Genomic DNA, 12,085 nt, shown 5'->3' on the forward strand with positions numbered 1-12,085 from the left:
CAAGACCTGAGGCCAAATGCATTCCATGGTCGCCGGAGAAGCTCGCAGCGGTCTTCCATGATGTAGGAACACAGGCAGAGTAAGTGCACAATGTCTACTTGGCTCTGAGCGCGTAATCGACATGGCTCATGCAAGCCCGGTCTTTTTCATGTAGGCAGGTGGTTTAAGATTGGCAGAAGTCCCAACCTGTATTTCATGAACTGGGCATTGGTCCAGTCATTTAAGGTTTCATTTAGGTACTTCTGTGGTTTCAGCCTCATATAATTTTGGAGCGTCATCCAGCCAAGATGTTGTTGAAACAAGGCATCCTTTTCAGCTAGCAGCAAAAGCACTTGTTTTTGTCAGATTTTTGAATTGCTGATGACTTAAAGGTAGGTCCTAGACATTTGTTAGGCCGAAAGTGTTCAGGGTCTACTGCATGTAGGCACTCGCCGGGGAACGGATGTTTGTTTCCAGTTCAGACCAAAGAAAGTAACCAAGTGAGCCTTCCTTTGCCAGTTTTAGTTCACTGTAGCATATTGCACAGGCTGCCATTTGTGTGATTGACTGCTTAACAATGCCAAACTCCAGGATGATTTATGCAGGGGATGAGTAAGACAGTAACTGGAAGATGTGTCTGTAGATTTTAAGTAACATTTTGTCCAGGATATTACTGTCTCTGCCCCTTACGGCCTCACTTCCGTAGGCTAGAGTTGGAAGGACCTTTATTTGGGCTACTTACAGGATCCATGTGAGCGTGGGATCTTTCCGTTTTGTATGGAGGGACCGCAGCCTGTATGCCAAGGCAAGATCCTTTTTACTGATTTCCTGTATTTTGGTCTCCCATTCGCCCGTTCTCACTGAAAAGGACACCAAGGTACTTGAAGCATTTGATATCACCTATCTTTGCTTGATTATAAGTCCACATAGGTTTATGTAACTTAGAGGGATGGATTACAAGGATCTTGGTCTTTTTTTGTTGATTATTAGCCCATCCCTGGCTGAGTAGGTTGAGGTGACATCTAAAAGGTGCTGTAGCCAACCTTAGATCTGCTAATCAAGACTAAGGGGGTTATTACAACTTTGGAGGAGGTGTTAATCCATCCCAAAAGTGACGGTAAAGTGAAGGATATACCACCAGCCGTATTACGAGTTCCATAGGATATAATGGACTCGTAATACGGCTGGTGGTATATCCGTCACTTTACCGCACTTTTGGGATAGATTAACACCTCCTCCAAAGTTGTAATAACCCCCTAAGTCATCTGCAAGCAACAGGTTTGACAATGGAAGCCCCCCAGCTTAGGAGGCTGAGAATCCACTCCATTTAAAGATCAGACAGGAACAGTTAAATAAAGTTGGAGAAAAAACACAGCCCTGCTTAAGGCCTTGAGAAGTGTTGATCGGCCGTCCCCTATTTTAATTCTGACCCATGTGAGTTTGTGCAGTAGTTCCAGGGCTCTTAGTAGATCACCTGGGATATTAAAAACAGCCAGTTTGTGCCAGAGCTTCCCCCTATAGACCTTATCAAATGGCAACTTGTGATCGATGAAACCCAGACATACTGGGTGATTGTTGAGCTTGGCTTGATCAGTAAGTGAGATTTGCAGCGGCTGCTGCTGGCGGGGGCAACTCTCCTCCACCCTAACGGAGGAGCCGCCCCTGGTATCCAAGAGCCTTCTGGCACTGGGGACTGAGCCTTGGGTCAACCCCTCTGTTAGAAATGGGGTCTTGAGTTGGCAGTCAGGTTACCCCCTGTCCAAGCAAGAACCCTCACTCTAGTCAGGGTAAAGGAGAATCACCCTCAGTTAACCCCTCCTCACCCCCTTGGTAGCTTGGCACAAGCAGGCATGCTTAACTTCAGAGTCTAGGTGTAAGGTATTTGTACCAACACACACAGTAACTCAGTGAAAACACTACAAAATGACACAACACAGGTTTAGAAACATAGGAAATATTTATCTAAACAAAACAAGACCAAAAAGACAAAGATCCACCATACACAAGTTAAGTTATGAATTAAAAAGGAAGAAAGAGTCTTAAATCCCTGAGAAAACAGTAAAAATAGTGATAGCATTGAAAAATACCTGGGTAGCGTCAAAATAACACACACGGGGGAGTGTGCGTCGAAAAAGGTTAGCGATTTGTCCATTTCTCACCCGCAAGCGAGACCATGCGTCTTTTCTCCTTCTCCGGTGGGGTCAGCATGCATTGTTTTTCCTCTCCGCAGGAGAGCGATGCGTAGATCCGGGCAAGCACTCGGGCCCGGGCAGGCTTTGCGTTGTTTTTCCGCACCCAGCAAGGTTTGCGTAGAAAATCCTGCTGCACGGTGTTCGCAAAACCGCGCTATGTGGGTTGCAACGTTATCAGCCTTCGTCATCGGGTGTTGCACATCATTTCTCCAGCTGCGTGCATCGATCTTCCACCCGCAATGTCGGTGGAGCGTCGATTTCTGCTGTGAAGCCGGCGGCGCATTGTTTTTCAGCCATGTCTCGGAAGGTGCGTCAATATTTTCCCCGCATGCGGTCTGTGCATGGATTTTCAGTCTTGGTCTGCCAGCTTCACTTTCCAAGGCCCCAGGAACTGGATAGGGCACCACTTGGCAGGGCAGGAGTCTCAGCAGAGAGTATAGATGCTGGCAGGAGAAGTCTTTGATGGCCCTGAGACTTCAAAAAAAGGAGGCAAGCTCAGGACAAGCCCTTGGAGATTTCATCACATGCAGGAATGCACAACAAAGCCCAGTCTTTGTCCCCTTGCACAGGCAGAAGCAGCAATTGCAGGATATCTCCACAAAGCACAGTCACAGGAAGGGCAGCACTTCTCCTCAGCTCTTCAGCTCTTCTCCAGGCTGAGGTTCCTCTTGATGTCCAGATGTGATCTAAAGTCTGTGGTTTTGGGTGCTCTTCTTATACCCATTTTGGCCTTTGAAGTAGGCTTACTTCAAAGCAAAGTCTCTCTTGTTTGTGAAATCCTGCCTTGCCCAGGCCAGGCCGCAGACACACACCAGGGGTTTGGAGACTGCATTGTGTGAGGGTGCAGGCACAGCCCTTTCAGGTGTAAATGACCACTCCTCCTCTCCCTCCTTTGTGTCACTGTCTAGAGAGAGGTGCAAACAGCCCAACTGTCAAACCGACCCAGACAGGGAATCCATAAACACGCAGAGTCACAGAATGGTTTAAGCAAGAAAATGCCCACTTTCTAAAAGTGGCATTTTCAAACACACAATCTCAATACCAACTTTACTAAAAGATGTATTTTTAAATTGTGAGTTCAGAGACCCCAAACTCCACAAGCTCTCAAACAGAATCTATACTTTAATCATATTTAAAGGCAGCACCCATGTTAACTTACAACAGTGAAAACATATGTGCTACCTTAAACATACACTGCACCCTGCCCATGGGGCTACCTAGGGCCTACCTTAGGGGTGTCTTACTTGTAAGAATGGGGAGGCTGAAGCCTGGCAAGTGGGTACACTTGCCATGTTGAATTGGCAGTTTAAAAACTGCACACACAAACACTGCAGTGGCAGGTCTGAGCCATGTTTACAGGGTTACTAATGTGGGTGGCACAACCAGTGCTGCAGGCCCACTAGTAGCATTTGATGTACAGGCCCTGGGCACCTCTAGTGCACTGTACGAGGGACTTACCAGTAAATTAAATATGCCAATCATGGATAACCCAATCAACAATACAATTTACACAGAGAGCATATGCACTTTAGCACTGGTTAGCAGTGGTAAAGTGCTCACAGTTCTAAAGCCAAAAAAACAGGTCAGAAAAAATAGGAGGAAGGAGGCAAAAAAGTTTGGAGATGACCCTCCATAAGGGAAAAAGTCCAACACCCTCAAAGTTAGGTTTCTGAAAAATGAGGATCCACTCCTCCTGGTCAGTCGTCCGAAGTTAAGTGGAAAGAGATTCTGGGTTGCATAGTGCATCTGACTCCGTAGGATGCTTCGGGCCCATAGCTTAGAGGGTTTCCAGAATACTAGGCATAGTTTTTGATCGTTAACCAGACTTATAAACATCGGGCCTTTTCTTGTGTTAAAGATTGGGTAGACAATCAGGTTATGAGGTAGAAGCAGTATTTTGATTCGCCTTTCTTTCTTCTTTGGGATCTTTTATGTTTTTAATCCTCTGTGTCTATTGCTTGTTCCTGCCCAGATTCTTATGGGCCAGTTGGGGATGTTAATGTCCCCCTGGAAACCCCCCGAGTGGGTACTGCAAACTGATGGTTGCCATCTGCGGGGCTGTCTCTAGAGTTTCCGTGCTGCGGTTACTTGACCTCATCAATGGTAGGTTCGGTTGCACCGTCTCTGTGACCATCGTGAGTGCTCTGAACTGCAGTAGTCCCATCAGCTTGTTTTGTGCCGTTGCCCTGTTGCCATCTGCCATTGACTGCAAGTCCCCCAATAGGTTTCAAAACACCTCTTGGATTGTGGCTAGCTTATCAGGAACTGGAGCGCACTTAGACATGTGATATGATTCTTGAACACCCACCTGGACCTGTGCTGTTTTCACCAGTCTACTCAGGGCTGAGATCTTTTTGTCAATTCTTTCCACATACATGGCCAAGGTGTTCAGAAGGCTGATCTGAATGTCCATTTTATTGGCCTGCAAATTCATATCCTCTACAGAGCTCTGCAGCAAACTGACCACAGATGCCTAGAGCTGCCCTTGGGGCCCTTGGAGTTCCATGGTGGCTGATGTAATGGGGCTGGACTTGTTCGGTACACCCTTGCTGTATGAAGCCAGCATGTACTCCCATTCCTTGGTGTGGAGTTCTGATAGCTCTTTCAACAATGCTCCTAGGTTGTCCTTGATATAGGCAGATTTGTTTATGTCGTTATCGTAGTCGGGTTTCCCTTCCTTCTTACGCAGGACCCCATGTGCTTGTGATGTTCTCTCTGGGGACGTAAGGCCACTGGTTCTGACTCCACGAGGAGACACAGTCACAGGATGGTTGCACTTTCTTTCTTCTTCCTTCGTGATTAGATGTGATGGCTCCTCGCCACCCAACGACGGATCAGACACAGCCTGTGGGGTGTAGGTCTAATTCCATCATTATTATCACTGAAGCATCTGTTTCTGTGTGCCGTTGATGGAAGAGAGGGGTACTCAAGCCACGACTAGTTTCCAGCCCCTCATCCCTGCTCTGGGAAAGGCCAAGGTGAGTTCAGAGCTCTTAAGTGCCTTGCAGCTTTTTTGACTCATTTCCTGATTGGGGGGAGGAGGGACAAAGTACCAGTACGATTGATCACAGTTGGGCTTAAGGGGGTGGTTAGCCCCGTGATGTTGGTGTTGCTAGAGAAAATGACAGCCCCGGAATCCTTTAAGAAGTGCAATTTTAGGCTGAAAACTGTTTGAATTCGCCCCTCCGAGCTGGCTATTAGCGAGCGCGTGCCTTGTTGCAGCAGAATGAAGTGCGATGTTAGCTGAGGTGGAGGACAGTGGTAAACTGTCTAATGTGTCTGGTTGTACTGGGAGGGCCGTCCACTTTCTTCTCCATGTCTGGGTTACCAATGGCCCCCGTGACCTGGCAAAATGCATGTTTGAATTGAACAGGTTATGTATGGCAGTAAATCTAGAAAAACTGGGCTAGACTACACTCCTTGGGATTTTGGCTCTTTGGCTGCGAAGAGCCTCCCTTATCCGCGATTGATGCTCAGGGTCACTGTTTCACTGTATTTACTCTATTCATTGCTCAATGTTCAACTAGGAGGAGTTGAGAGATGTTACAGGCCGCAGGGAAGGTGCAAGCTGCACTGGACTAACTCCAACTGCATCCACACCTTCCCCTTGTAGAACCAACCATCTAGGGGCTCTAACGTTCATCCCATGTAGAGTAGAGAAGTTTTCCTAGGTGGCCTTGGTGCAGTTAAGCACATAGACAATGGGCAGGGGAGTACGTTGGGCAGTGGGCTGATGCCAGAAGTTACAGCTTGATTGCGTCTTTGCCATCCGTAGGGTTTGAGATAGATACTATCCTTGGTTTCCCTTCTGCTTCCAAGCTGGCTGATTCTGATGTGTGCACCGCCTCACCCCTCCCACCAATGGTAGTCAATGTCTTTTAGAGAGCAACTGGAGCATAGTGGAGGGGGGCATGAGCACGCATTGCCTCTCTGCCTGTGCCATATCAATTTGTGACTGTTTCAAGACCTGCAATGACTATTGCGAGCCATTAGTAAGTCTAAGATTTCAACACACTTTTTATTCGTCTTTTTCTTCATGTTTTTTCTTCATGTTTACTTTCCAGCCCACAAGAAAATTCCTTACCCTCTTGTTCACTTTTGGATCTTCTGCCCATGTCTCCACGTGAATATGCTGTGCTAAGGGAAAAACTAAGTCCTTCAGATATTGAAACAGCGGTATGTTGAGTTTTCAGCTCATTTTTCTGTTCCCTTATCCTCAAAAGTCACTAATGATTTTAACCCGTAACAGACTATCTGAAAGGCATAATACTTTAAAAAGAAACATGGTGTCAGAAGAGACTGTATTTGCATGGAAATGCGTATTGCTAAATACCCTTAGTACCTGAAATTTTAGGCTGTAAGTCATGAGGTTCACACAGAAAGTGTGGGCTCTCTTGCATAGGGTTACTGCTTTTGGCAATCTAGCATAACATGAGTTTATCGTTTGTGATTCTTTAGCCATGTAAAATAGAATCAACCAACCTAATGCGTTTCGATCTTATGCTTTAATTGAACATTTCAAATACTATATCCTTCACCACACATTAGACATCAACTCTGCTCTTTGGTCTTCCCAAGACTACCAAAATCAAAACATGACAGCAGTGTACAATTTTATATTTTGGGTTATTGCCTTACAGTAATTTCTCATCACAAAATGTTCTAACAACTTCCTTATGTTCCTCCTTAAATTGGCCAATTTACCACAAAAGATATATACTGCCAGTAAAGTTGTATTTTAATTCCTGTCTGTACTCTCGCATGTATTTCTTCTCCAATAGTATGCATAGCATTAAAATGGTAATTTGATTTGACTTTTCATTCGGTTATAATGTAGAAAATCTAAAAATCATATTACTGTTGCCCATTAGGAAGTTTTATTTCCAACCTTTGTGCATTTAAATTGAACATTCATTGGCGTGAACATTCTGCAAGCCTACGGATCGTAAATGTTGCCTTTCTACCCAATTCAGCATTTTCGTTTTTTGTGGAAAGAAGATATCGTTAAGGAGCACTTGAGAAATATTTTCTGGCATAATGATCTATGGAGTCACCTACCTAATTAAATAATTGTGTTTTCTGTGTGCTCATAAGTTGCATATATCTTTTTCGAAAGTAAGCTTCCCTTCCTCTTTAAAGGTCAATAGTAGCAAAGTTCAAAGTCTTAAAAAAGAACTAGGCATGCCTCTGTATTTTAAAGTAATGTGGGTTCACATGAGTTCACCATCACTTGTGAAACCATAAAGAACTACAGAACTAGCTTATCGGGAAATATATGCATACGGGACGCATGCTGTTACAACCATTCTCGTTTAGTTTACCCATGACTGATTAATAAGTCCTCCCAAAAGCCTTCTCTTTTAAAATGTGCTCACACTATACCTTACATATAGGAAGGCATGTCAACCATGTCTCACTCCGTACAAAGAGAGCCTGCCTTTTCTGCATTAAAACTGAGGTTGCAGCTTGGGCAGCCAGCACTTCAGGCTTCAGATGTTATGACTTCAAAATATTTTTTTTTAAATTAAGGTGAGTGTGATTCGGTGCATTTCACATTGTACGGTAATTCTCATTCTTTAAGAATGGTGTGCCAGTGTTAGTAATCCAAGCTGCAGATCTTGAAATTTGGGGACAAGTGGTTTGAACCATAAAGCTGTCTTCCTCCATTTAATGGCCTGCCGTGCTCTTTGTTGTGCGGTTATCCAGTGTGGGGAAGCTGTTTATTTGTGAAGATACGTTTGTAAATATGAATATGCCAGCATGGCTTTGCTGAATGGCTTTGCTGTAATTAAACTGGGTTAATGTTGAGGAAACTGGTTTGTAGGCTAATATATCGGGTTTTTGTACTTCTGCACAGGGCCATCAGAAGGGAGAGCACCCGGGGGCATTATTACCAAGACCCCCTGCATTTTTCAGGGACCACCTCCCCCATTGTAAAAATCTAATTATAGCCTATTTGAAGCCTACTCTGTTCAGTCGTGACACCTAACACACCTAAAGCCACTAGATAATCCCTACAAGAGGTTTCTGATCGGGCCACACAAAATCCCTTACATTGCTGCTACCATGTATCCAATTAAAATATTTCTTAATATATGCTGTAACCTGTCTTCTTAAAGTCTTCTTTTAAAATTAGGTTGTAAGAATCTCCACCTCCTCATTTGAGGGGATGGAGACTCACAAATCTACATGTAGGCAGATAATGACTGCGTGGAAAGGTGAATTTCATCCATGAAGGAATTTACACGTTGGTGTAGGCCTAGATCTACACCTGTGGAGATCTACACCTGCAAACTTACCTTTGTAAATAGGTCCCAAAATTCTCACGAGCTACAGGCACAAGAAGAAATGTGTGCAAACTGATACAAAAGGCTCTCTGTTTGCCAGTAACCAACTAACATTTCCGACTGAAAACTACAAAAGAAAAAGCAAGAAGCTCCGTGACCTACGAATAGGCCACTAATTGTGACCTATTAATAACTTTGACACATCCCTAGTTTATCCACAGAGAAAGAGAGCAAGCGTAATGACACATTTCAACATGGGCAACATAGGCAACTCTGCATTCTTGAATGGTTATCCAATGGTACTCTCCAGAAATCAAGTTCAAGCAGTAAGTCATGGCTGTTAACCACCAACGAACAATTCAGTAAAAATAAAAGGCAGTTCATCAATAAATGTTACGTAGGGGAATTTTATTTTGATTGGTTTACCAACTTTGAGGGCCCTGCTGCCCACAACTCTGATTGTACCATGATTGACAAACCAGTCTAACACAGCTACACGTATGTTAAGACTCATAAAAACATTGCGGGGGTGGTTGTGGGTGCATGTCTGCATGTGTTTGTGATTGTGTGTGGACGGGGGAGGGGTGAGTGTTTGTGTCAGTGGATGGGGAGAGTGGGTGAGTGCGTGTATGCGGTGCAGGGTGTGTGTGTGTGTGTGTGAATGTGTGTGCGCATTAGGGAGGGGGGAGATGGGAGTGAATGCATGCATGAGTGCAGTGTTTGTGTATATTTGTCAGTGTGAATGGGTGTGTATGTCACGTTTGCGTGGGTGAGTGGGGGGGTGTTTGTGTGTAGAAGTGTGTGAGTGCATGTGTGCGGGTATGTGGACATGTGTGCAAGTGTATTGTGGTTACAGGAATGCTTATTACTGTAGCCAGGGTGGAAGACCACCAGCTTTTTCTGGTGGTGTGACAGCCAGAAAAATGGTGTCTGTCTCCCGCCTTGTGATACCACTAGCGGTATTGCGACATCCGCCGTGCTTGAGGTGCTCACCTCCAGCCCGGAAGAATGCAGCATATGTGGCAGGGCTGGTGGAGGCTCGGCGGTTTGGCTTTGACCAAACCGCCAAACACCTAATTTGGCTGTATTCACCACCGGCCCATTGGTGGTGACACGGCCACAGCGGCACTGGCTGTCTTTGGACCGCCAAGGTCGTGATGAGGACCTATGTGTCTAAAGAGGAGTGGGGAGTCTGTTTTTTCTAACTTTTGATAGGTTTGTGTTTTGGTCCTTCTGTATTTGCGGATTGATTCTCTATTCTATACCCGGAATGTACTTTGACAAATGAATGGCTTAATCAAGGGTAATATGTTATTAATGAAAAACTATGTATGATGTATTATGGTGATAAGGAAGCCTGTTTAGGAGGAAAACTCTTGGAGATTTATACAGGTTTATGTTGTAGTCTTCAGTCTCTGTTGCCCTTTATCAGGCTCACCTTTGAGAATGCATGTTTGTGGCAAGAGATTGTGACATACCAGCCCCAAGGGTAGTTTATTGTATTTCACACTGATTATTACATTACCGTATCTAACTTATAGGAGTCTGAGTGTGTTCTAATGCCAGTACTGTCTGATTACACAAAACTGTAACCCCTAAATTGTGTATGGGTGTATCATTTAGGCATCTGTATTTTTACATGTAGTATTTCCGAACACCAACTGATATTTTTTCATGATCTCATCTCACAATCTCACACATTTTCAGGAAACGACTGTCCAGCAGAAGTAGCCCCTATACGTCTAATTGCCTGCACAGCACTCTTGTGAAAGTGAGTTCTTGTAAACTGCTTTGTTAATCTTAAGAGTGTCTTTGCGCTAAACTCTGTAAAGCAGATGCACACCAAGAAGACTTCTTAAGAATTAACCACGTTTTAGCTGTTTTCGAAACTCGTTATGACTGTTAAATGCTCTAATCTCATACAGCTGAGTTCCTGTATTTAGCTATCAGGCATGCAAAGGACCGCTCTTTCTGTCCTGACCGCTATGGTCTGTTGTAATCTACCTGTGGGCTTTTAACCACACCCACGACACACCCATCTCTATCACTCAGGCTTGCCTTTCAAAAATCCTTTGTTATCAATGGTAAATGCTTTACATTTTTCAGTCCTTGGGAACGTTTTGTTACTGCCTAGGCCATCGAACCAGTTACATGAATAATTGCATGTTTGCCAATATGTTTGACTGCGAGCAAACTTTTTAGGGTCGAGCCTGCGTCAAGGGCTCGGAGCCCCGTCCACGTCACGTCATTGGTTCATGGGCTTGCCTGTTAGAATCTGCTTGATTTCATTAGTGGAAGGCATGCATACGTCATGCCTTTTTCGGTGGATAGCCCTCTTCGAGCGCATCGACCAAATACAGAAAACATGCGAGGCTCGCTGTTTTCAGTCCGGCCCGTGGACTCCTTTTTCTCTCTTTTCCCAGCGCCATCTTGCTTGGCAGAAGTTGAGCGCTTTCCATAATATCAACCCTGTGACACAGTTAATTGCACTTTTCTGGTTAGTACATAAATGTACTTTTGCCGATAGGTTTAATTACCAGTAAAAAGTTGGGTTAGGAGTTTACAACGCTGTCAGCTCTAACACGAGCAAACGCGAGACCCGTTGCATTGCAAATGCTTGTTTTTCCTTTTGCGTCTCTCCTTTGCACTCATGCTCATAGCTGCCGTGGTGCTTTGAATCAGCTTGCTTATGTCAACTGTTTTAGTTTTCATATTCAATTTATGTGGCAAGAAAAGTCCAGTTAGGAATTTGCAATGCCAATATCTCTAACCCGAGCAAACGCAAGTCCCATTGCATTGTAAATGCTTGTTTTGTCTTGCTTGGGAACTCAGTGGCTTTCCCGAGCGTGGAAATGTTTCTTATTCCATGCCATTGCACTATTCTGCCAGGCAAGCAATGCCATTGCACTATTCTGCCAGGCAAGCAATGGCATGGCTTAAAGGCTGAGAGAGCATTCACTAAAAAAAACAAAGGTTACAGGAAGGTTCTAGTTAGGTTCAGATTTTTTATGCACATAACCATTGAAATGCAGTGGTTACAGTTAGAGTTATTTCAAGTAACTACAACTCATGCCTTAAGGTAACTATAACTCACACCCTCGCCAGGCAGTTGTATCATACATTTTTTTACTTCACATGTTACAGTTATTTTATTAGTGATGTCAAAGAAGATGTCATGGGTGATGTAATACTGGGGTAATTAGCAGTCCATGGCAAGTGCACGAGTTATAGTTACCTTAGGGCATGAGTTATAGTTACTTGAAATAACTATAACTATAACAGCTAGATTTCTACAGTTTTCTGCATGTAAAATGTGAACCTAAGTATAACATCCCTGTAACCGTTGGTTGTGTAGTGAATTTTGAAGGGTTATTTTTTTTCTATTTCCTATTTATAACATCCCTGTAACCTTTGCTTTTTCCAGTGAATTTCTAGGGTTTTTTGACGTTAAGTAAAATGCCCATTCCAAAGCATGTAGGCGGGGAGGGGTTGGACGCAGGGCCTCACATTCTGCTGCCCCTACCCAAGCTTGTTGCTCCTGCCCCGCCTCCTCCTTGCCATCCATTGTCCAAGTTTATGCCCCTGCTCCCTTAATACAGCCCTGTGTGGCTGTTGTTCTGCCACTCC

The 12,085-nt window shown here is 44.4% G+C and overlaps 1 protein-coding gene across 1 annotated transcript in view; it reads left to right on the plus strand.

The window, feature by feature from the left end:
- The window catches only part of STAT4 (signal transducer and activator of transcription 4), a 522,693-nt gene that overhangs the window by 448,570 nt on the left and 62,038 nt on the right, over window positions 1-12,085 (plus strand). The window contains exon 23 of the mRNA XM_069225876.1: window positions 6,236-6,347. Coding sequence (XP_069081977.1) covers window positions 6,236-6,347 — 112 coding nt within the window. The remainder of the gene's footprint in view (window positions 1-6,235; window positions 6,348-12,085) is intronic.

The sequence above is a fragment of the Pleurodeles waltl genome, chromosome 3_1 (genome assembly GCF_031143425.1).
Source record: "Pleurodeles waltl isolate 20211129_DDA chromosome 3_1, aPleWal1.hap1.20221129, whole genome shotgun sequence".
Classification (NCBI taxonomy): Eukaryota; Metazoa; Chordata; class Amphibia; order Caudata; family Salamandridae; genus Pleurodeles; species Pleurodeles waltl.